Here is a 25845-nt window from a genome sequence, read left to right on the forward strand (position 1 = left end):
TGCTGGCCTCTCCCTACCCATCACTTGTGATTTCTCAGAAGGGGACATTCAGACATGCTTGGGAGAGGTGCCTGGACTTCTCGGTACTCGGAGCAAAAAAATCTCCCTGACTTATAAATTCCATGTGGTTCTTTTTCTGCAAAATCTGGGACACAAACAGTGCAAGGTGTCTGTTGAGTAAATAAGTAACCAACTGCTTATTACCTGATTCTTTGGATTTGCCTCTAAGTCACCACTGTGATGTGATACAGGTGGGCCAACTTCAACTATTTACTGCCAAACTATACACATCCTTTGGCTAAATTAGGTATTCCTTAATACTAATCCCTTAAAAGACAAGAGTTTATACATGGGGAATATCAACCAAAAAGAAGAAGATAGAAATGGCACCGAGTGTGCAGCCACTGAGTACTGATCACCAGCGGTGGAGTCGAGATCTGGGCGTGCTGCCTCCTAGGATGGAGGCTGCTCAAAACAGACATGACATAAGGGGTTCTCCTTATTGGCTACTGGAGTCTCATCTTCCCTATCCTGATAGAACCAAAGGAACAGGGCTGCATCTCAAAGGCATTATCCTGGCGGGTACATATACTACTAACTACACTGCGGCCTCAGGCTGTGCCCAGAGCTCAAACTCTTTATAGTGTCCTCCCACCCCCACCTACCTAGAGCAGAAAAACAACTCTTACTATCAGAGCAGAATCAGCTTCATCTCCCCCAGGGTGACTGTGTTGGAGCCAAGTGGTTTGTCTAGCACTGGCTCCCTTCCCCGCTCCGACCCAGGCCGAGCAAAGGGTGTCTACCCGCAAAGGGCTCAGCTATTGGTTGACCTGTATGAAATAGCCGTTTCCGCAGGTTCAAAATGGTCAAATGTCAGCAATTTCATCTGGTTCCAATGAATACTTTCTCACACCTCAAGAGATAAGGTAAACAAGCCTGAATATCTTTTTCCGCTTGGGCACCTCCTCCAATATCAGGTGATGGTCTGATTTTTGATACATTAGGGGCCAAAATATACAAAGTTGATAAGCAAGTCGATAGTAACAAGATATTCCTGTTTGGTTTGTTTTAAAATTACTAAAGATGAAAATGAGTTCCTTTCTTACCATGGGGAGAAAAACCTGCTGTAAAGGACAATTTCCATATTAAAACCTGCTTTGCCAAATCTTCCCTAGGATTAGGAAGTACTGTACAGTGAGGATCCGGGTGAGATGTTCAGGAACACACCCAGGACGGCACACAGCATGGATCCTACAGAGGGAAAGAGGGCTGGGGAGGTCAGTTCCCACCTTCTTTCCATAACAACTAGCAGTACAGAGTCAAGAGTCTTGATTAAGCACTCACTTTTAAAAAGCACTTGTGTTTGCAACACCTACATTCAAAGCAGCACTATTCCCAACAGCCAAGAGCTGGAAGCAACCCAAGGGTCCACTGCCAGATGAATGGATAAACCAAATGTGGTGTGTATGTACATACGTGTAAACACACACCCACACAGGAATATTATTCAGCCTTAGAAAGGCAGAAAATTCCTACACATGCTACAGTATGAACGAACCTGGAGAACATTACGTTAAGTGATATAAGCCAGTCCTAAAAGGACAAGCACTGCACACTTTCCCTTTCTGACCTATCTAGAGTAGTCAAAATTCGTGAAGATAGGAAGTAGAAGAGAGGTTACCAAGAGCTGAGGGGAGGCGGACATGGGGAGTTATTTGATGGTAGAGTTTCAGCTTTGCAAGATGAGGAGTCCTGGAGAGAGGGTGCACAGCAGTGTGAGCACACTTAACACTTAAAAATGGGTAAGATGGCAAATGTTATGTTATGTGTATTTTCTACCATTAAAAAAAGAGCATTTGTGAATATGCTGTCATCAGCTGGATGGGATATGGACAAGCCTGTTTTCAGACCTTCTGACCCTACAAATGTGGGACAGTCTGAAGGGCTGGCCTTCAGAGTCAATGCAGCTCTGATGGGAACTCCTCAAGCCCCTCCGTCTTCCTGCAGGAAGCAGGGTGTGTGTGTGTGTGTGACATACATAGTCCAGAGTCCTTGGCAGCTGGAGGGGACAACCTCACGCAGGTGGGGAAGGTTCCTGTCAAGACCACTCAAGTCAGAGTTCCTGTGGAGTCCGGCCAGGAGGCTGTGCCTAAGGAATCCTACAGGTGTTACCCTGCTCAACCCTGGCTTCAAGAATGAACAGGTTTATAAGACAGGCACAGTCACAGGGGGGCCATCAGGTGAGAAATTGGGGATCAACAGAGGTGAGGCTTAGAACCTCACCCCCCCTGTTTTGAGAGAAATCTTCTGCATCCGTGGATGTTTTGTTGCCCTTGTCTAGCTTGGATTAACACATAGTCTACAGGCACACACCTGATCATCTACATTTGCTCTCTTACAGCACTAAACTATGTTTTCTACCTTTATCTTGCATCTACTGACCACTTCAGCATTTTACTAAAAATAATAATAATAATAACAATAATAATAAGGGAGAAATGTGGGATTCACATATAAATCAAGTATAAAAATCAAACGAATATTCATATTTGATCTGATTGTTTATAGTTCATGATGCGTGATCAAAACCAAAAGTTTCTGTGATGACTGCCCTTGCACTGTTCACCATGTAAGAACTTGTTCATTATGCTTCAGAAGATTGGAGACTGTTGAGAGTTAGGCTTGGGGTTGATTAATGATTGTGCATTGAGTCCCCTATACAGAATTTTATTGTTGTTAACAACCATTTGATCAATAAATATGAGAGATGCCCTCTCAAAAAAAAAAAAAAAGAATTAACAGGTTTACACAGAACTTCTCTTCTCAGTGAGGCCAAACAAACCATTCTTTTCTTTCTCGTCTGCCTGTAATCCTTTTGCTTGCTCTGGTTTGGCTAAAAGCCCTTCTAAATAAGCAGGGAAGTTATAAATGTTGGTACAACCTATGATAGGCTGAATAATGGCCCTAAAAATTACCCAGGTTCTAATTCCTGGAACCCGTGATTATTATCTCATATGGCAAAAGGTGACTTTTGCAAATGTGAATAAATGAAGTATCTTGTGTAAAAGAATAGTTGGATAGGATGGCATTTACAAAATGTCAGCATCAAAAAGCTGCTGCAAAACTGAAATGATGGGATTATCCTGGATTATCTGGCTAGGCCCTAAATGTAATTGTGAGTGTCCTTAAAACAGGTAATCAGTAACCTTAATTAAAAAAAAAAAAAAGAACAACACCCAAAAAACAAATAATCTGATTAAAAAATGGGCAGAGGATCTGAATAGACACTTCTTCAAAGAAATTCAGATGGCCAACAGGCACATGAAAAGATGCTCCACATTGCTAATCATCAGAGAAATGCAAATTAAAACCACAATGAGATATCACCTTACACCAGTTAGGATGGCCAGCATCCAACAGCCAAGAAACAACAAATGCTGGCCAGGATGCAGAGAAAGGGGAACCCTCCTACACTGTTGGTGGGAATGTAAACTAGTTCGAACATTGTGGAAAGCAATATGGAGGTTCCTCAAAAAACTAAACAAAATAATAGAAATACCATTTGACCCATTAATTCCACTCCTAGGAACTTACTGGAAGAAAACCAGATCCCTGATTCAAAAAGATATATGCACCCCTATGTTTATCGCAGCACTATTTACAATAGCCAAGATATGGAAGCAACCTAAGTGTCCATCAGTAGATGAATGGATAAAGAAGATGTGATACATATACACAATGGAATATTATTCAGCCATAAGAAGAAAACAAATCCTACCATTTTCAACAATGTGGGTGGAGCTGGAGGACGTTATGCTCAGTGAAATAAGTCAGGCAGAGAAAGACAAATGCCATATGATTTCACTTATTTGTGGAGTATAACAACAAAGCAAAACTGAGGGACCAAAACAGCAGCAGACTGACAGACTCTAAGAAGGGACTAGCGGTTACCAAAGGGAAGGGGCTGGGGAGGTTGGATGGGGAGGGAGGGAGAAGGGGATTAAGGGGCATTTTAATTAGCACTCACAGTATGGGTGGGTCACAGTGAAGGCAGTATAGCATGGAGAAGACAAGTAATCACTCTCCAGCATCTTAATACGCGGATGGACAGTGACTGCAGTGGGGGAGCGTTGTGAGGACTTGATAATATGGGTGTATGTTGAAACCACAATGTTGTTCATGTGAAACCTTCATAAGATTATATATCAATGATACTTTGATAAAAATAAAAAAGTAATAATAAAAAAAGGAAGTTATTCAGGCTAAATGGAAAAGATACCAGACAGAAACTTGGCATTTACACAAAGGCAAAAACAAAAACAAAAACAAAACCAGGTAGGCAGAAAGGGGCAAGACAGAAGTCAATGTGAGATTTGAAGAGAGATTTCAAATTGCTTTACTGCGGGCTTTGGAGAGAAGGGGAGTGCCTGTAAGCCAAGGAATGCAAGCAGTGCGGGTCTAGAAGCTGGAAAGGACAAGATAGGAGCTCTCCCCTGGAGCCTCTGGAAGAAGGGACACCTTGATTTCATCCCAGTGAGACTGACTCCAGACTTTTGGCTTCCAGAGCTGTAAGAGAATCCTTATGTATTGTTTAAGGCCACCAAATTTGTGGTAATTTGTCAAAGTAGCCCAAGGAAACCAATATACACCCCCACAGCTGGCTGGCCGGCCCATGCCCTTCTTCATCCCAGCAGGCTTCAGAGCCACCAAAGGGGACGGAGGCAGCATCCAGAGGCACTGCAGCGTGCCCTGCACTCCTGGGGGCCCCTACTCAAACAGGAGGGAGCTGAGGCCCAGGGGATGCAGCACGCATCAGGGAGACAGAGCATCAGCGTGGTCCTGGCCCCCTGAGAACTATGAAACAGGGGACAGGAACCCTGAGAAGCTGCCCTCTAGCTGCTTCACAACCCAGGATGAGCAAGGTCATGTTCAGGAGCAAAGAAAACCTCAGGTTCTGTTGGTAACAGAGCCAGTGCAGAGAGATGCCTCAGGCAGGGAGGAACTTGGGCTCTGACCACATTCTTAGAAAAAACAGGGCCCAGAACCAAAGCCCCAGACTCCAAAGGGGGCAAAGTCCCCAGGGCTGAAGATAATGCATGACTGCCCACATGTGACTGCTCCTGGCACCTGCCCTGATGTCTCCCTGAGAGTCCTTGCTGGGACAGGTCCCTGCAGGGCCTGGAAGTCCCACAGCACAACCCTGTTACAGCTGCCAGTTAGCAAGCACCCGCTGAGTTCTCAGGGCCAACTCAATGTCCCCAGGGGCTGTTCCAACCAATATCCTTGCTATTCTTCCCTGGTCATTGTTTAGCTTTCCCTCACTTACTTCATTTTTTATCTTTTATTGACTGTCTCTCTGTGAGCTGCCTCAAAGCCTTTGTGTGGAGGCAGGACACATTAATAAATAAACAAATAGTCAATTCTAAATAAACCTTTAGCAAAAGAAAATGTTCAGGACACTCCCCATCCCCTGGTCTCACCTGACCTCCACTAAATGAATCCAAGGGATGAAGAAGAAATTAGCTGGATTGTAACTGTTCCTGTTCTCTATTAATGTTTAACAGATTACCCCCAAATTTAGCAGTTTAAGACAACCATTTTATTTTGCTCAAGGTCTTGTGGGGCAGGAATTTGGAATGAAGTGTGCTCGGTGGTCTCTTTGCTCCTGGCGTCTCAGTTCCAGAGGCAGGGCCCCGTTTGGGCCTGCTGTCTTTGTCCTGGGCTCCAGGACCTCTCACCCTTTTGGTTGCTCCTTGCCCAGCAGGGCTGCTGCCTCTGACCTCGCTGCCTCTCCTCCTGGGGCTCTTCCCTGCTGATCCTGCCCAAGCCGGTCCCCAGGCCGCATGCTCCAGGCCCCTCAGTTTTGCCCCCTCTTCGAGGCTGAAGTATTCAGCAGGTGGGGAGGGCAGCCCTGCTGGCTCCTCCTGCTCCTGCATAAATTGTTTTCTCACTTTCACCCGCAAGCTTTCCTGAACCTGTCCGCAAGGCTCACGGGAAACAAAACCATCACCTCTCAGAGGCGGCTTCTATTGCTGCCACTTCCTTCCTCTGAGGCAATGAGGTGCAAACCGTGGGCCTGCTGGGATTCATTCATTCAACAAATATTTAGTGACAGTCTGCTTTGTGACATGAACTATTTTAGGGATGGTGGTGTTTTCCTGAACAAAACTATAGAAATCCTCATTGTCCTTGATCTTCCATTTGAGTGGAGAGAGAGAATAATGAACAGCCAAGTTAAGTAGTATGTCACAAGGTGATCAGTGCTATGTAAAAAAAAAGAAAGCAGAGTAAGTAGGGCAATGAATACAGAGGGGATTGCAGTTTTAAATAGGGGGGTCAGAGTAAGCCTCAGCAATATGGTGACATTCCGGAAAGAAAAGAGAAAAATGCAGAAAAGAGAAACACACGTTAAAAGTCCTTTGATGGCTCTTCTTTGTCCCAGAATAAATTCTTACTTTAAACATAGCCTTTGGCTTGTTGGTGGCCTGGCTCCTGTCTTCTCCAGCCTCACCAACACAAAGTCTGCTACACATACACACAGAGCAGGCATGCGCACTGTCGCTGCTCTCCCACCAACCTTGAACGTTCATGTTCTCCCAGTGCCATATGCAGCAGATACATAATGCTACTCAGAGCATAAATACACAGTAATAGAGCTCTGTGGGAGAACGTGGGAGGTTAGCTGAATGGAGTGACTTGGAAATCATTCCTAGTCATAAGATGTTCAACTCCAACCTCAAGCTCACTTACCACTGCAGATCATCACAAACATGTAAAGGGGCAGTTAGAGGTCATCCATTCCACCCCTTACTGGAGCCCAGAAAGGGATAATGGCATCCTTGGGGTCACACAGCCTTAGCTGCTCATCAAGGTCAGATATTCTACAGGAATAACATTTTGTGCATGTGGTCTTTTCATGGCACCTCAAGTTCCTCAGAAGGAGAGGAACCTCAGAAGGAGAAGCAACTGGTTGGATGTCCCCTCCCACAGCAGACCATGGATGAGCCGAGCACCCGAGATAAAGGGCCCCTTGCCAATCTTTGTGCCACCTGAGACAGCACCATCTTTCCTGACTGTGGATTCTATCCAGGGGCTCTAGATGTGTGCTGGAAAGACAAGAGCAGTCTATTGTTCTTTGGGAGGAAGGGAGTCCATGGGCTGTCAAAATACAGAATCCAGAAAGAACCTCTTGCCATGGACCAAGGCTTGGCTGGTGGTAGTATGATCTTATGAGCTGGGATTGGCACCTAGTTCTCTGCCTGGAGGCCAGAGGAGGGGAGTCTCTGGTGGCTCAGAAAGAAAAGGAACACTTTAGAACTTTAGGACTGTTATAGCTGTAACATATATGAGGAAGTTAAAACTAAGTGTGAAGGTCATCAGATTGTGCCAAAGCCAACAAAAATAGTCATATGAATAAAGCTGTGCTGCAAATCCTTTGGCCAGATTGTTTCGGGGAGGACAGCGCAAGGGAGCCTGCTTGTCTGAAGGTCAAGCCTTCTTGTTCCTACTTTTCAGGTGAGAGCTAAAGAGGTGAAAACTTACATGTGAATCACCAAATCCCTCCCAAGGTCTTGGGGCCCAGATGCTTCAAGAATATCCAATAGCCCCCTCTCTCCCCATTGCCTCTTCCCAGCCTTGCACACTCCAGACAGCAGTGGGCCTCCCTTCCCGACCTTCTCCCGGTGCCCAGGCTGTATTCCTCTGAAGCTGCCCCAATCCCTGACTTCCCTCTAACCCCAACTATTTTCCAGATTGAGGCTTTTAAGAGCTGTATGGCCCTGGGCAAGTGGCTTGACCTTTTGCAGTCAGCTTCCTTTCATAAAATTTAGTCATATGAATAAAGCTGTGCTGCAAATCCTTTGGCCAGATTGTTTGGGGGAGGACAGCGGTGAGTCCGGGCACCACCGAGAGGAGCGGACACGGGGTGAGACGGGCCCTCCAGCAGCTGGCCCGGGCATCTGGCAGAGGGTTGGGGGCAGAGTAGGTTGGCAGCACATCAACAGCAGAAACAAGGTTGGGGAGGGCGCCGGTAGTGGAGCTGGCGGTGGCTTCTGGGTTTTCTTTTGTCCCGCCTGCTGGGGGTCAGTCCGGCTGGATGAGCAGTAATTGTGCACCTGCTGTGGCGCAGCTGAGGGTGGGAGGTTGGGGCGCAGTGGCTGAAGATAGACGAGTCCCGGGGTCCCCTGCCCTTTCATAAAACGGAAATATTTGCCACTAATGATGACAATGGCTACCATTTATCAGGCAAGCTCCTACAGTCATAAGCCTTATAACACCCCAGTGGCATAGATTCCATTATTATTTTCATTTGCTTGACGAAGAAACTGAGGCCCAGAGATGTAAAGCCATTTGCCTGAGGTCCCATATCCAATACTGAGTCAGGATTTGAACTGCGGTCACATTCCAGGCTCAAGTTCAGCTAGTACACTCTCTGGTAAGGTTTCTCCTCCAGCCCCTTTCTTCATAGGATAACTGGCAAAGGGTTACTTAGTATATTAAAATTTTTAATACTGTTAAAAGTCTCTCATCCCCCAGAACCCTCCCCAGCCAAACTGGATGGATAAAATGAACAGACAAAACACAAAAATGGAAATAGCAAAAAACAAACAAAAAAAAAAAAACGTTTACCACCCTGGTAAACAAAGAAATACAAATTAAAATTACAACTGTGTATTGCAAAAAGATTTTTTTAAAAAGAAAAAAGAATGGCTACATTAAGAATGGCTACATAAAGCCTGGGTTTACTTTCTTTAGTTTATTCCTGGTTTGTTGCTATTTTGTCCATAGGATGGACTTTTCAATTTTTAACTTCTCATGTGAAGCTTCGCATGGTTCATTAGTAGCAATAAACATTTTAATGATAATTGCAAAGATAAGTCAAATGCAAAGCAGTAAGAGGCCACACGGAATGCAGGAGACAGCCCCGTGCTGCTTGCGACTCTTAGCGCCGCAGCGCCGCTCGGCTCGGGACCTGAAACCCGGCTGGGGGTCGGGGCCGTTGGGTGCGCCCGAGTGGCGCGTCTTGGGGACCACAACTCCCAGGGGCCCGTGCGCATGCCTCGCCCTGACCATGTGACCGCGCGGCTCGGGTCGCGATCGCGGCGGCGGCGGGACGGACTCGCAGCCAGGAGACCAGAGCCAGCAGCAGCGGCCCCGGCGCCCACCCAGTGCGCTCTCCTTAGCGGTGAGTCCGGGCACCACCGAGAGGAGCGGACGCGGGGTGGGGCGGCCCCTCCAGCAGCAGCCCCGGGCATCTGGCGAGGGACTGGTGGCGGAGTAGGTTGGCAGCACTGTCAACAGCAGAAACAAGGTTGGGGAGGGCGCGGGAAGTGGAGCTGGCGGTGGCTTCTGGGTTTTCTTTTGTCCCTCCTGCTGGGGGTCAGTCCGGCTGGACGAGCAGTAATTGTGCACCTGCTGTGGCGCAGCTGAGGGTGGGAGGTTGGGGCGCGGTGGCTGAAGATAGAAGAGTCCTGGGGTCCCTTGCCCTAAGCGCGGTGACTCGGGGGCGGTTCCGGGAAGGCTCCCAGTAAAAGGGAAGCCCCGGTGCGTTTCAGCCTGCGGCGCCCACACACCCAGCACCCACACCTCGGGCAGGTCTCTGTCTTGTCAAGCTCCTGGTCTAATGTTTGGGTGGTGGGAGAGGAACCAACCCAGCTACTTTCCATCCTCCCTACACGGGTCAGAAATAGCGTTTCAGATAAAACTTTTTCTCGCAGAGTTCACCTAGGCTGGAGAGAATGACAGGTTGCAAGGCTCTTTGGTCCTTACAGAAATCATATAATTTTCTTTATCCCATGAAGAATGCCACAGAATATGAGGTACAGGAAACCAACAGTTAGTCAAACGCCCATCCCCAGCAACCGCTGTTGTTCTAAAAGGGGAAATAGATGGGGAGCACTTTTGAAAAGTTCCCCTAGCCAGGCAGCTGGCAGGAACAGGGACTCTAATCTTCCCCTAAACTCTGGTTTATAAATGATCTTTTCTCAAAGGTTAAGTAACCCCAAATAAGAAAATTTAAAAAGTCCCATGATTGCTCTCTTGAGCTCAGCCCCTCCTTACCCAGGATGGGGCCATGAATAGGCGCAGATAAACCCAGCTGCTGGAGGCAGATTCATCCTACATGGAGAAGCAAGATTAGACCCCAGCCCCTTGTTTATCTGACCACAGACCCTTTAATTGAAAATTGCAGCCCCAAGTCAGGTTGTGCTGATCTGAATCTTTTTCTCCAGTGAAAAGGCAAGAGTAGGTGAGTCTTTGTCCTTTGCGCTGCTCTCTCCCCAGTGAGGTGGAACCAGACACTGAGTGTGGGCACTTCCAGCTTGGAACATACTGGACTGTCTTCCCCTGGCTGCCTCCTGTTCCTCCTGCCTCTGAAGAGGTCCTAGACACCAGGCTAGGTGTCCCCAGGGGGCTTCATCCCCAGCACTTTCCAGGAGGCCTCCCCTGTGCCTTCCTCTCATTGACTACATACATGCTGTTGGCCCTGTTGTAATGATCTGTTCTCTCCTCTCCCCGACTAGATGGCTAGCTCCCTGAGGGCCAAGGAATTGTCTCATTCATCTCTGTAGCTCCAGCATCTGCACCCCTGGCACAACAAAAGTAAATGTCTGCTGCTTGAATAAATTTACTGTGTTGTGGGTGTTTGGGTCTACAGCAAAAGCTGTTTGGGGCTCCTAAGATAGCTGACCCAGGCCCAGGGGTGACAGAATGAACCTAGTTAGGAAACCTGTCTGGTTAATTAGCCACTGAGGACATTCCAGTCATGCCAAGTGCTCTATCCAGTGAACGCAGAGAAGGGGGCATGGTGCAACACTCCCTCCACTCCCACTGCGGAGATGGTGCTGGAGGCTGAAGTTGAATGAGTGGTACTCCAGTGTAAATGAGTTTCACGGGATTATTTGTACCCATTTATTTTTGCATATCTTTTGTGAACATTTTGCCTGGCAACCAATGTTCATTTTAAAACCTTAACAAATGATATCTCTGGGTAGTAAGATTCAAAATGATTTTTACTTTCTTTTTTATCCTGTTTCAGCTTTTTATATTGAGCAAGTACCATTTTCCTATTAGAGGAATAAGAAGCTATTTTTATTTTTAAATTCCTCAACATACTTTTTAAATGACTGCCTGGGTTTTCATTTTCTTGTTATGAGGTCTTGGACAAATCCCTTCCCCTCCTGGGACTCAATTTCCCTATCTGGAAATGGGATGGGGCTAGAGAGCAGCCAGAGCTGGACCAGATCAGTGTTTTTCACACTGAGTTTCAGTAGAGCTGAGACCTCTCTCCCCACTTCACCCGGAGTCCTATGTTTTATATGGTGGAGTTACAAGATTTTATTTGCAGTGTTCCCTGGCAAAAAAAAAAAGTTGAAAACTAGAGGACTGAAAATGCACTGAGTAAACAAGTAAGGCTTAGGATGTAAGGTGCAGGCATGGTGACTGTAATTAATAATACTGTATTGTATATTTGAAAGATGCTAAGAGAGTAGATCTTAAGATCCTCATCACAAGAAAAAGAATGTGTAACTGTGGTGATGGATGGTCACTAGACATATTGTGGTGATTATTTCACAATAGATGGGTAGATTGAATCATTATGTTGTACATCTGAAACTAATACATTATGTGTCAGTTATCTCAATAAAAAAATTAACTCTCTGAGAATACTTCCTGCTCTGCCTTTTGAGGATTCTAATACTTGTATTAGAAGCCAAAGCCCTCCACTACCCGATCCCAGCTCAGCCAGGACCTCCTTCGCTGGGTGGGTGCAGACAGTGTTTGCAGAGCTGCTTCTGGAGCTGAGGAGGTCTTAGCAAGTTTCCCAGGTGACGTTCCCTGAGAGAGTGAACTGACTGATCTGGCTGGCTTTAATCTTGCCAAGCAGTCATTAAGCCTGCTGTGGGCATTTAGAATCACCATCCAGTCCCTATCCTGACCTTGGCAGTCAAGAGGCAGCATGGTGGTCTGGAATGCACAGGGCTTTGGCATCCAACTAGACCCAGGTTTGAATCCCAGCTCTGCCAACTTACTAGCTTTTTGACCTTTAGCAAAATTACTGTTTCTGAGCCTCATTTCCCCAATTTTCCTTCCTGTGAGAAGAGCCTGACTGTCTCTGTCACACAGAAGACTATTGTGAAATGAGATAATACATGAAAAGCCCTTGATGCCACTCTGAACACAGGATGGACCAGATGCTCTTTAAAAAGGATGTTCAGACACTGCCATTGCTTCTACCTTCATTCTTTCTAGAAGGCTGTGAGCTCATTGAGGGCAGAGAATTTTGTCTTTGTCCATAATGCTGGGCACAGCATATGTTTAGGGCATGAGTGAACAGGTGTGCTAGAATGGAGACCGCTGCCCCTGCGTTCTTCCATGACAAACACAGCTGGAGCAGAATGGCTGGGGTCTGGGGTAAGGGAGGCAGTCATTCCTCAGTCTTTGCTTGGCACAGAGGGGACAGCTCAGCATGGCCTGAGAATACTGTGACCTGGTTGGCTCGGTAAGGATGGGCACCCTGACACCTCACTTCCACCTGGAGCAAGGCCAGCTCAATTACAGCTCTGCTGCCGCCACTGAGGGACCTCAGGCAAGTCCTGCCCTGTCTGGCCTCAGTTGGCCCTGATGACCAGTAATGGCTCTTCCAGCACTTACATCCCGTGACCCCATTTTTCTGGACCTTTAGAGGAGGCTGCTGGAGAGCACTAGGGACCATGACTTCCGTTGCCTGAAGCCCCTTGATGCAGATCCCCTTCTCTTTCAGATGCATTTCATCTTCTCAGATGAGGTGGTGCTGTTGTTTGATTTCTGGAATGTCCACAGTCCTGCAGGTAAGCATTGGGAAGCCCAGGCTTGTAGCCTGGGGAGTCGTAGCTCCAGGCAATGGAGAACCTGGTTTCTCTTTATTATGCTCTGTGGACATGACTGAGCCTGACTCTTCTTGTATAAACATTGAGAACTTTGCATTTTTAATTCCTTTGCAGCCACTGCCCTTCAGTTTGCAAAAAGCTCCGTTATCTCACTAATGCACAGAAAGGCCAAGAGAGAGATTTGGGATGCAGCTCCCCCTTCTATTACAAGGGATGGAACTGAAGAGAGGGGAAAAGACTCATCAAGGGTCATACAGCAAGTAAGCCACAACTAGATCAAGGCCTCCCCTCCCCTCATCCAGGGTTCTCTGCCCAACATCAGCTCAGAAGCCCAGAGCAGCTCCTCCATCTTTGGACCTCAAATAAGACACCAATTTGGAAGAGAAATATTCCTTTGACTTGAAAAGCAGAGTTAGGCACTAATTCATGATGGAGTTGTATTTACACTTAAATAATTGCATCTTAAAAATAAACTGGCAATGGAAATGACCCATATGCTCATCACTACAGGTGCTGATCGTATGAATTATGGCCATCCCTCCAATGGGCCACCATTCTAGTAATCAGTCTATGCAGAGTAAACCTGGTGGCTTAAAACAGCAACAGTCATTTTATTATTCTTTGTCAAGGTTCTGAGTCGACTTGGCTCAGCCAAGCAGTCCTTCTTCAATGTGTCTCATGCAGATATAGTCAGACAGTGGCTGCAACTGGAGTCATCTTGAAGACTTCCTCACTTTCATGTCTGCTGGTTGATGCTGGTGGTTACCTAGGACCTCAGCAGGGTTGTTGACTTAACACCAACATGTGGTGTCTCCTGTGGCCTGAGTTTCCTTGTGGCAAGGCACCTGGGCTCCAAAAGCAAATGAGTGTCCTAAGAGAACAAGGTGGAAGTGCAGGGGATTTTTAAAGACCTACCCTTGGAAGTGTTGCTTCCACTTTTATTGGTTGAAGCAGACACAAAGGTCGTCTCAGTTAAAGAAGAGGGAACATGGACCCCTCCACTTGATGGCAGGATGTTGACATTGTAAGAACAGCAATGTGACATGGAATAGTGAGGTGGCCATATTTGGAAAATATAATCTATCACAGATACTGTGAAGCCACAGAAACAAGGTAGATTTGTGTGAACTAAGAGGAATCCATATACAAGGTGCAGTTGGATGACAACGTGAAGAGGGAGAAGAGTATATGCACAGATAGGATGCTGTCATTTAGACAAGTAAAGATTTATCTATGCATTGAGTATCCTTGGGAAGCTATACAGGAAATTGCTGACAGAAGCTGCTCTGGGGAGAACTGGGGTTTTGAGAGACTGGGCTGGGAAGAAGACTTACTTTTCACTCTATGCCCTTCTGCATGGTTTGAATTTATACCATGTTCAAGGAATTACCTATAATTTTATATTTTAAAAAAAGTATATTTTGCAGATGATTTCCGCCTGGGAGCTCAATAAAATACTATAGTTGGACCATTTATTATTCCCTCCACTTGTAAAATAGAAGTAGCAATTAGCAGTTAATTTTACAAAGCAGCTCTAGTAAACACTCAGTTTTCTTTAAAATAACATTGGTTTTCCCCGCTCTTACAGAAGTATTATATACAGAGAAACTTTGTAAAATTAGGTGAGAAGAAAATAAAAGCCTCCTGTATCCTAATTGGCTGAGATAATTTTGACTCCTTTGCTGTCTCTCCTTCCTTCCGGACTTTTCTGTGTTCATACGTGTAAATAGGACCTTGCTGTGCATGCTCTCCTAAGTAGAAGTCAGGACAGAGATTTGGGCCTGGAGGAGCACCTCTGGGTGATGGCGTATGGCTTCTTTACCCTTAGACCCTAGCCCAGTGAAGGTGAGGAAGATGTGAGAGGAAGCTGGACAGAAGGGATGGGCAGAGGTGCTCTTCTGGCACCTGTACCAGGTTCTAGGGGAAGCTGCCGGCAGGGGAGCAGGGCTTGCCTGGCCAGGTCTCTGCAACTCAGCTTCCCTTTGACAGGTATGGCCCTTTCGGTGTTGGTGGTCCTGCTCTTGGCTGTGTTGTACGAAAGCATCAAGGTTGGCAAAGCCAAGCTGCTCCACCAGGCTCTGGTGAGCATGGCCCTGCCCACCAGCCTGCAGCTCACTGAAGAGACAGACGAGAATTCCTCAGGCTCAGACTTACCCCCAGTCCGCAGAAACCGTGTCAGGTAACAGGGGCTGGGGGTGGAAATGGGCAGAGTACTTGCAGTCACCCTGAGAGGTAGGCTGGGCCCAGAGGCCATTAGCCCCACTTTAAAAAAAAGGAAATTGATGCCCAGGGAAGGATCAGGGGTTGCCAAAGTGCTCCCCCTTATCAGTGAGATGAACTAGAGCTTAGCTCCTGATGCCCAGACTGGAGCCTCTCTGCTGAGAGCCACTCAGAAGGCTCAGATCTGCAGAGCTCTGGGGCAGACCTTAGGCTGGCAACAGGGGTGTCCACCTAGCCTTTCCCTCGAACATCAGCAGGCTTCTTTAGGTCACTAAGGCTTCCAAACCCAGATGGGATCTGCAGCTGTCCCTACACAAATGGTTAAGGATTGCCATTGGCAATGTGTCCAACCATGCTCTTCTCTCCTCTGCTTTCTTCCCATTCGGATAGAGCAGCCAATTGGGCTCCCACTCCTGCCCTCTCTCCAGGTCCAGCTGTGCTTAATGAGCCTGCCCGCTCATTACATGGGCATCTCAGATATTCACCAGCACCCTGCAAGGGAGGTGTTCTTATTCTTGTTTTACTGATGAGGAAATTTAAGCTCCAAAGAGACTAAGACATTTGGGCTGAGCCATAGTTAAGTGGCAGAGCTAGGAACTGACCTGTCACCAAAGACCAGGCTCGTTCCATTGTTAATAGTGCCTGCCACAGTAGATTCAGAGAAAAAAAAAATCTGCCTTACTGACAACTTTGTATTATTCCTTATCAGACATAATAGGTTATATACCTTGTTTTCCCTTTTTGCCAAGGATGCCAGAAACTCAGAGCTAAATTTGGTAAAGAAGTGATTATCCTAGTCATCTTGTACAAGTCCCTCTCCCCTCTCTATCAGTAGTTTCTGATAGATCTCTTTAAAAGGAATTCTCCCCTGGTTTAAGCATACAAATTACACATAAACTGGTCCTATAACTCAGTTGCTCTTTCTACTTCCTGACACCAAGAAGTAGGAAGTTCCTAGCTTCTAGCCTGTTACAAACATTAACTTGGCTTTCCTTTTTATCTAGGTGGTTTTTGTGTCACTTCGGCCAGTCTCTAATCCATGTTGCTCAGGTGGTCATTGGCTACTTCATGATGCTGGCTGTAATGTCCTACAACACCTGGATTTTCTTGGGTGTGGTCCTGGGCTCGGCTGTGGGCTACTACCTTGCCTACCCACTTCTCAGCATGGTTTAGTTGTTGAGAGCTGTGCAGGCACTGATGGCTGTGGAGAGAGCTGGGGCCCCCTCTTCCAGATGTTGAACTTCCAGCCCCATGTCTCCATTTTTTCTGATGGCTGTTCCTCACCTCGCACCTGGTTCCTGGAAACTTTCAGCTGAAGCCAGCACTTACTCCCCTGGAGCTCAGAGGCCACTGCAGTGACCTCTCCTCAGCCCACCTGCATAGGATGCAGTGTGGTCTCTTTGTGCCTGAAGAAGGCTGCTGTGACCAGAGAGAGAATGGACACACCAGAACCTGGGGGCAGGGTTCCGGAGCCCATGATGACTATCTCTGTGACCCAAAACTCAAGAATTTCCAAAGATCTTCAAGATAGAGAGATGGGTTCTGGGTGATGAAGGGCATGGAGCCTGGATACCGTCTGCTCCCTTGATTTGTGCCTTACCTAGAGGAGCATCTTCCATTGGACTGTCTGACCTCTTCTGTCTTTGGGAGACAGAGACCAAACTGGCTCCTTCTTCTCACTTTTCTACCTTTGGAACATGGAAAGATCATCTCCTCTATGGATCGTGGTGACATACTAAGATTTTTTTCATTTTTCCCATTGAACTCGTGGTTGGCAATTTTGCACATTAATACAAAATTTTTAATGCAATGATTTTTATAATGAAGGATGGCAACATCTGCTGAGACCTGATTCCCTCTTTTGTGGGGAGAGTGACAGCAGATTAAAGTCAGGGAAGCAGGACTGTTCTAAGGGCTCCTGATTTTCCCTATGGTTAGAACAAGGGCCTCCCTTGAAAGGTACTGCCTACAGGAGGAAGACACTCTCATGGCTTTAGGTGTCTGGGGTGCTCTTCAGGGCCTTAATGCCCCCTCTTCTCTGATCCTTCTTTTACACATAACAGATAACTGCGTGGAATAACATTCAAAACATTCTCTATTACTTATTACTCACCTGTAATGATCTGGTGGGGAAACATGATTCATTCACTTAAAATACTGAGTAAGCCATGGGACGGAGGTACTGCCTGAAGATGCAATAAGCAGTCAAACCAAAGCATTATGTTTGTAGAATCAGGTGGGACTCTCCAGATACTTGACCCTCTTCGCTTTACAAAAGAAAAGGACACGAGAGACCCAGGAGAAAAAATCACTGCTGTCTACTGTAATGTCTATGCCCAAGTACCTCATGGGCTGGGTGGAAGATGGTCTTAAGCTTTGGGAATTAAAAAAGAAATGCCTTTTAATAAATATATATTTTTAAACAGTCTGTGACCATTCTTGTGCTTCTCATTCAAACAGCAAATACACATAACCCCTGTAACAACTGCCAAGAGCCAAGAGGGACGCAGAGCTGGTAGCGTTGGCTGTAGGGCTGTTCAAGGCTTAAGGCTGTCCATCTGCTACAAAGAGGACAACTCCACACTCAGGGAAACCCAGGCCTAAACGCTATGCCCTCAGGCAGATGCTCCAGTGCCAGCCTCGTCCAGTCCTTCTTTTAGCCAGGTAACAAATACTGATTGGGTGCCTGCCATGGGAAAAAGAACTGGCTGCCACCCAGACTGTAAACACCCTGTTGGCACTATTAGCACCTTCTCTCCCCGAGGGCAGGAGCAAAACCATATCAAAGCCACTTCTTGATTTACGGTAAGAATTAACAGAAAACATGGTATGTGGCACCTTTGGTAATGACTGGTGCATTCTCCCCACATAAGCAGGCAAGTGGAATGCTGCTCTGTGTAATGACTGACAGAAGATTTTCTATGTCCAGGGCAGTCTTGCTGATGGAGCCTCGTGCCTCCATTTATACATCCTGACAGGCTCAGGCTCCCTCCCCTTCGGCACCACAGAGATGAGCATCTCCATGGCTGATCAGCAACCTCTTCCCATTGTGATATGGTCTCCCTAAATGTGATCATGCATTTGAGGCTTTTAAAGCATAGAGGGCTTTTCTCACAAAAAAAAAAAAAAAAAAGTACACACTTCCAATGGTAAAATAATAAGTAACCGGGATGCAATGAATATAGTCAAGATATTGTAACAGCTTGGTATGGTGATAGCTGGTACCTAGAATTGTCATGTATATAAATGTTGGATCACTATGTTGTACACCTGAAACTAATGTAATGTAATACTGTGTGTCGACTACCCTTCAATAAAAAATAATTATCTACAAAAAAAAAAAAAAAAAAGCATAGAGGGCTTTTAAAAAATCTATGCTCCAGAGGCATCGATTATACAGTTAGACTAAGTAGGCATTTCAACATTCTTCAGAGCCAGGTTACAAAAGGTTGTATTTTCTCTATTTGAAGTTTTTTTTTTAACAAATGCCTACATAGTGCTTTTATGTGCCAGGCAGTGTTCTAAGCACTTCACAATATTAGCTCATGTAATCCTCAGAACATGTACGAACTATTTCTGCCCTTGTTTTAAGAGATGAGGAAGCTGAGGCACAGGGAAGTTTGAATAGTCATCCAGCTATTAAGCAGCAGAACCAGGCGGCCTGGCCCCAAGTCTGCCCGTCAGCTAAGTGGAGAGGGGAGGTTGAGAGAGTAACTGCCTAAGACCACAGCACCCAGTGGACCAAGGGGATGAATGCACATAGTGGAGACCAAAAACACCTGTGCTCTGCATAATTTACCCTAACAGAGCAGAGTTCTGTTTCAGGTCTGCACTGGGGCCCAGCAATCCAATGGCCAGGATCTAAATTCTTGTTTCACTGCTTACTAATTATGTAACCATGGACAAATTACCGCTCTAAGCCTCGGTCTCTCCTCTGTAAAATGAGGAATACAGTGTCTTCTGCAAGGTTTGCTGGAGATGAGACAGTCTGTAAATTGGTCAACAACAGTGCCTACTTGTTAAATAACAAAGTTCAGTAAATGGTAATTCTTACTGACTCCTTGTCCCACATATGTGAGACAGGCTCAAAGCTGTCATCACAAAGGATGTCAGGCCACATTGGAATGGAATTAGGTTATCATATAAATATTTTAAATTGCAACATTTTTATTTAAATTATCCTGCTTTTTGACGCACGGTTACATGGTCTTTGGAAGATCCTGGAATAAGTAAAATGACCTCAAATATTTTCTCACTACTGTCCTCTGCATTAGTACTGGCCCTGAATTCAGAAGCTGATCTCAAAATGAAAAATCAACCTGTCAGGTGCCACTATGGACAACAGTGGAATGTAGGGACCCTCACATCTTCTCTGCATGGCTTCCTTGGGTAGAGGACCAGGCCTGCAGAAGCAAGTGGATGACAGGACTGGTCCTCAGATAATCACGATGCCCTGAGCCTTAATGTGGCTGTGATGAGCTGGGACAGCAAAGCGGTAACTTTCTCTGAAAGCCTAAGAATTCCAGGGTTAGGTTCCAAAGGGCATGTCACAATGCTTCTGTGTGGGCTAACCAACTCAGATCCGCTTCGACTCCTGACCCTGGAATCCCTTAGAGCCAAATTCAGCTTCTCTCCAAAAGCTTCAGTCAAATTTCGTTGCAGATATTTATTTGTTTTATTAATTTCAAATATCCATTGACCTCCTGTATCAGATTTAAGGCAGAGAAAAGACACATGTCCCAAGACTGCCAGCAATTCTGTTAACCACACCAAGGTTTCGATGGTATAATCCGCCCTTGGTTCTACCAGGAGACCTTGCCCCAGCTGACAGGTCTTGTTGCGGGGGCACAGTGGGGCACTGGGGGGCAGATCAGTCTGCAAGTTAGTGAAGAGACTAAAAGGAGTCTTGGAAGAGGGCAAGACCCTTGCAGGTGACTGGCTGGAGGGGAACCAACAATCCCTCCCTCCAAATGGGACTTTGAGGCAGGACCACAGTGGGCTTCTGGCAACCCCAGCATTCTGAAGACAGGCTCACACTCCTCTTCACCCTGCCAGGCAGGGGGCCCAGGAGTTCGCTACTTCAGAGATCTGAACTGCTGGCCTTAGAATGCTCATGTTCACCACACCCTGTGGCTCGTCTAGACCCAGGGCTGGCTGTGCAAAATCATGCTTAGGGAAGGGTCAGTGGAGAACCTTTGCACCAGCTTCCTGGGTCTTCATCCCAGCCAGTCAATGTCATCATCATCGTCATCATCTCCAAAAAGGGGTGTTGGGGGCGGGTGTCCCTTCATGCTCTGACAAAACAGGAAAGAGCAGTCAGTCCTCACCTGTCCCCGCACCAGGTGGACTTCCTGCCTGTGGAAAGTCAAGTGAGCCAACATCTGTTCCTGGCTCCAGATTGGAAAGGAGGTTGTTGGTTGGGATTTTACTGAAAGGACTCACCCTGAGGCCAGCAAACCAGGCTTCCAGATAAAGCTGAGACAAACAGGCAGAGAAGGGAGACAGTCTTTCAACACAGAAACAAGATGACCAACTTTGGCTAATTTTGTAATTTACTTGTGAAACACATGTATTGATTTGACATGTTACCTCTCATGCAGTAACTTAAACAATCATGTGGGACGAGAAGGGGAGAGATGGGACTAGGAGAAAGACAGAGTGGTAGAGCAGCCCTCGGGGATGAAAGAGGATATAGGAAGATGAAGGGAGGGGGGCAAGAACACAATCACATTTGAAAAACCGTCACAGCTTAAGGTGGCCTGTCCGGTTCTGGATGTGGCCCCACCAGTAGAGGGAAAGTCGAATTTAGAGGCTTGGCCACATTACGAAGTGGAGCATCCCAAGAAAGGAAGAAAGCCCACAGAAAGGGCCACAGCCTCCCACACTCTTGGTCTCTCTTCCCTGGCTGCATCCACCCGAGTAGGAGAATAAGGGGAGCTGATGTCCACAGAGGAAACTCTCCTCCGCTTTTCATGACTTGAGCTCCTGGTCTTTCTCTTCTGGATTGACAGGGAGCAGGTCTCAAGAGGGTAGCAGGGACTGATGCTGGAGATAGACCTGCACCAAGTATTCTCTGCCGAGGTACTGTGTGCTCTGGGGAGCCACTCTGGCCCAGCAGCAGTCTTCACGGGACCAGCCGAAGGGAAAGCAGCACGATGTGGTCAGAGGTCCCTGAGCTAATGACATCTTTACCAGCAACTAGCAGACCTTACACCTCTCTGCGCATCAATTAAGTGACCTCTAAACTCTGACAGGATAGGATTTTAAAATGTGGCTCACTGCTTCTGTTTTTTTCTGGTTAAAGTCCTGGCTCTACATTCACTGGCTATATAACCTTGCACGTGTTATTTAACCTTTTTGGCCTCAGTCCTCTTTTCCATAAAATGAGACAAAAGTGCCTACTTAATTAGATTAGTAGAGAATTAAATGAGAACGTCTGTGAAGTAGTATTCAGGGTACCCAAGCAACAGAAGTTAACTTGATGGTATCACTATTAATACCAATAATATACTACTAATTAAAACATTTCAACTATACTTTGGACAGTCACTTGGGATACTTAATACTTTTTTTAAGTGCAGAATTCTCAAATGAAAACTTAATTCTTGCAAAGAAAGACTCCTATGATAGAAGGAAATGGCGCACTTTCCCCAAAGGAACACAGGCAAGAGGGGAGGGTTCTAGTACACGAGCCAGATTCTGGCTCTGTCAGCCACTTTCCCAACGCTTTGGCAAGAGACAAAATGTGCTCTGGTTGACACCTATAGGGCTGTGCCCCCATTCACCTCCTAGACTGCCGTGGGACAGACTGAGCCTGAAGCTCATCTGTGTTCTCCATACACATTTCATACTCCAGTGAAATGTCCTAATGACCACCAAGAACGCTTGAACTTAGCACAATGAGGACAGGAGAAGCAAGAATAGGGGCACAAATCTAGGCTCCATTGACAACTCATCCCCCTGGCCTTCACCTGGAGCTCTGTAAAGTGAGGCTATGCTCTAAGTACCTAACACATTTTCTGCAGGGATGCGGTCATGACAAAACAAGGCCTTATGGTGGAAAGCAGGCTGAAGAAACAGAAAATGCTCAGAAACAGGAGATCCTAGTAGGAGTCTGGGGCTTTCAGCCTAGCTCTGCCAGGAACTCATCTTGTGGCTTTGGGTAAATCATCCTCCCGAGCCCCAGCCTCTTTGTGAATAAGGATGTCAGGACAGAAGGTCTTCCAAACCCTTTCCAGTTCTAAACTATAAACAGTATCCTCCACACTTGAGGAAACCTGAGTCTTAGCATACTAATGGAGACTAAGCAGCCCAACTTTCTTCACTTAAAGTAGAAACTCTTCCTGCAGGGACAGCAATTGTGGTCCTTTTTCAAGAGTGAAGGGGTATCTGACCACGGCCACTGTGCTTACAGAGCTGCCCTCTCCCAGCCCCACGCCTGCTCCCACACGCCCCGCACACAGAGCCCAGGGAGTGGGCCACCCACAGCCTCCAATTCTGAGCCAGTGGGGAGGGGCCCCACGTGGGGGAGTGAGGACCTCGCAGTGCCTGGGATTTCCTTACCACCTCGTCTTCATCTTCCTCCTCAGGCTGTGCTTTGGGCCTTGGAACTTTAAGAGCTGCCCTTTTAAAGAGTTCATTGTCATCATCCCCAGAAAGTCTGAAGGGAAAAAAGAGAAAATCCTGTCACTGAAATGTTGCTGCTCCTGCTCCAGGCCACAGTGCCCACAGGCTCTGGAGTAAGAATCAACAGCTGTGGCAATTACCCAGGAATCCCTCCCCTCTCCACACTGGCCCCTAGCTCTCGTAATTCCTTCCATCACTTGCGGCCTGAGTGATCTTCTAAAACGACTAAGACTAATAATCAGACCAATAATCAGATCATGTGATTCTCCTGCTTAAATTCCTTTAATAGTTTCTCACTGAACTTAAAGTCCAAACTTCTAACAGTGACACAAAATATTACATGACTTGGCCCCTACTGAGTTTTTCCAACTCAGCTTAACACTATTCTCCTCCTACATACTGTGCCTTCTTTTAGTTCCTTGATTGTGTCATGTCTCTTCTTACCACAGGGCCTTTGCATGTGCTATTCTTGTTTTCTGCAATCTCTTCCTCCCATTCTTCACATGGAAGACTCCTTTCCCTTCTTCAGATCTCAGCTTAAACAATACCTTCTCAGAATCTTTCTCTAACTGCTCTGTCTAAGCAGAATAACTCTCCCTTCATTCTCTATTATATACCCTGTGTTTTTTTTTTAAGCACTTATCACACTTTAAAAATATATAAATATTTGTCTCCTACTAGGCTGTAAGCTGAATTCAGGAACCAAATCCACCTTGCCTACTGCAGAGCCTTTTTCATAGTAGGTATTACTGAATAACTACATGAATGAATGAATCAATGAATAAATAAGTGAATCAGTCAGTCAGTCTCTGAGGATGAGTTGTGAGCCCTGGAAAAACCAAAGACTACTTCTACATGCAGCCACCTGTACCTGAAAACCCGTTCGGGGACATACCTGGAGTGCTGAGAACAGTGGTTGGGGCCCGGTGCTGCTTCTACAGCAGGAGAACCTGCCTCTGTGCTGCCCGGCTCCTTGGAGGGAACAGCAGAGCCAGTGACATCCTCATCTTTCTTGAGCTCTGCAGGCTCAGGCTGTCCTGGAGTTTCAGGGCCTAAGGCCAGCGGGTCCCCCTTCTTGGGGTCTGAAGCCAGGGACAGTCTCGTGGCACTTTCTTGCTCTCCGACACAGGCGTCTTCCAATGGACTGGCAGCAAGTGTCTCCTCACACCCAGAGTCCCCAGGGGCAGGACCCAGAGGCTTGGGAGGGATTGAAGCTGGGGGGCCCAGAGCTCTCTGGGAGGGGATGTAAGCCAGTTCGGGTGGGAGGGAATCGTCTTTTATCTCCAAGAGCACCTCTGCTGCCGAGGGCTCCCCTTCCCTTACTTGCACATCCTCCTGGGAACCGGGCGGGGCCTGAGGAGGCAGTGGGACAGCTTCCCGGCCTGCCCGCTCTGACAGCAGCATGGCGGACTCCCTGCGCAGGGGTAGGTGAGACAGTCCAGAGCCCGCTGAGACCGACTGCTCCTGGGGAGCCTGCCGAGGTCGCTCTGCCTCTTCCTCCTCTTCACTGCTGCTCTCTCCCTTCTCTCGCTCAGGATGGTTTAAAAGCTCAAGAGTTACAAGCTGTTCAAAAGCCAAGGAGGAGAGGATCACTAAGAGGAAAATAGCAGGCACTGCTAGCTCTTCAATCCTTATTAACATACTGTCTAGTTCAAATGACGTTGCTTCTTATCTGCCCAGTAAGAGTCCTTGCAGGCATCCTAATTATTAAGGAAGTCTTATTTTTATCCATGATCCCTTAGACAGTACTTAAGCACCATGATACCCATTTCAACAAAACAATCAAGAGCTGACTCTACCTTGATAGTATTCATGATGGTTCCCAGAATGGTCCTGCCATTGTAAAATTCCTCTAGCTCAAACTCTCCCCGCAAGGACTGGAACACCTGGTTCATGATTTTCTTTATCTGTGTGAAGACATGAGAGGAAAACAGTATCAAAATGTATGCTTCCAAAATCAAGTGATTAAGGGATGCATGTAAATTCCAGAGGGGGGCTTGGAAGGCTCAAGGAAGCCCTCTCAGAACTCTACAGCAGGACACAGCTGGTCATGAACGGAGACGCTGAAAGCTGTCACTGTGGAAAGGACAATGTTAGGTAACGAGCAGCACCCGATGCAAGGGCTATGAAGAACAAGTAAGCTGCAATATGTGTGCCGAGAACTGCTTAAAGCATTTATTGATGACTCCCTGCTACCATGACCCCCACTAGTGCTGCCAGGGGCTACAATTTAGAGGTGCTTCCCATATCTGTCAAATAGGGCTATTTGGGATTTGCCAGCAAACTGCTAAGTAAAAATTAATCTTTTGGAACCTAAGTCAGACATGAGGTATATGTTAAAGTTAGAAAAAAAGCTGTCAACACAACAAATTGGTTGTGCTGATATGCATATTCAATCTCTTTATGTAACTGGTTTGCTGCTTCTTTGAAATACCAGCTCACCTTCTCTGAGGGGTCAGTAGCAATGGCTTCCATCCCAGGCTCCTGGGCCTTATTCTTCTCCAGGTCCTTGCTGTGCTGTTCATTTTGCTCTTTCAGGGCTGTGACTTGGGCCTGGAGAGCTAAACACTGCAAAACGAACAGACTGTGGCTGTGGCCTCAGAAACTTGGGCTACCAGGTGAAAGTCAGGAAGCCCAGGAGGAAGAGAACCATCTCTAAGCAACAAGTGTTAATCTCAACCCAGATCTGCTGGTGTCCACCCCGTCCCCCTCTGCCCCAGACCTGCAGACTCAGAGCATTTCACTTCCCATTACTCAGTCTCAACTCACAACTTTACCTCCTCTTTCCCAACATTGTAACTTGCCTTGTTCCTAATCCAGAATATAGTGAAAAAAGGGGGTCACATATGAACACTGGATATTAGAAGCAACCTTCAATTCACCTACAAGATTGCCTTCATCAGCTCTGAGTCAAAGATTTTCAACTGGATATTTTAAGAAACTAAGTCCCACATATGGGGACTTTCATGTCATGGCCCTAAACTATCTCCTCTCTTGTTTTCATGCCAAATGACCCCACAACAGGCATGCTCCATCCCACCTCAGTGTCCTTGACAAGGATGTTCTGCCGCCTTCCCCACCTTACCACAGTGACTTGTTCTTCCTGGCTCTGCTCCCCTAGGCACTGCCTCTT

The 25845-nt window shown here is 46.7% G+C and overlaps 2 protein-coding genes across 2 annotated transcripts in view; one reads left to right on the forward strand and one right to left on the reverse strand.

The window, feature by feature from the left end:
* The first annotated feature begins 9054 nt into the window (after window positions 1-9054).
* SLC31A2 (solute carrier family 31 member 2) lies at window positions 9055-17514 on the forward strand. The gene is made up of 4 exons (XM_036915626.2): window positions 9055-9184; window positions 12761-12827; window positions 14856-15045; window positions 16091-17514. The coding sequence occupies exons 2-4, from the start codon at window positions 12761-12763 to the stop codon at window positions 16257-16259; spliced, it is 426 nt and encodes a 141-aa protein (XP_036771521.2). The 5' UTR covers window positions 9055-9184; the 3' UTR covers window positions 16260-17514.
* Window positions 17515-19737: 2223 nt separating this feature from the next.
* FKBP15 (FKBP prolyl isomerase family member 15) overlaps window positions 19738-25845 on the reverse strand; it is a 63682-nt gene continuing 57574 nt past the window's right edge. Inside the window, 5 exon segments of the mRNA XM_036915625.2 lie at window positions 19738-20380; window positions 22650-22746; window positions 23608-24275; window positions 24512-24619; window positions 25155-25280. Coding sequence (XP_036771520.2) covers window positions 20303-20380; window positions 22650-22746; window positions 23608-24275; window positions 24512-24619; window positions 25155-25280 — 1077 coding nt within the window. The 3' untranslated portion in view covers window positions 19738-20302.

This window comes from Manis pentadactyla, chromosome 3, assembly GCF_030020395.1.
Source record: "Manis pentadactyla isolate mManPen7 chromosome 3, mManPen7.hap1, whole genome shotgun sequence".
NCBI lineage: Eukaryota > Metazoa > Chordata > Mammalia > Pholidota > Manidae > Manis > Manis pentadactyla.

What these genes read in the sequence shown, in the direction of transcription:
- SLC31A2 (XM_036915626.2), top strand. Translation starts at nt 12,761, where the DNA reads ATGCATTTCATCTTCTCAGATGAGGTGGTGCTGTTGTTTGATTTCTGG. An exon ending in GAATGTCCACAGTCCTGCAG is followed by an intron (nt 12,828 to 14,855) that starts GTAAGCATTGGG and finishes TCCCTTTGACAG; the next exon opens with GTATGGCCCTTTCGGTGTTG. An exon ending in GTCCGCAGAAACCGTGTCAG is followed by an intron (nt 15,046 to 16,090) that starts GTAACAGGGGCT and finishes CTTTTTATCTAG; the next exon opens with GTGGTTTTTGTGTCACTTCG.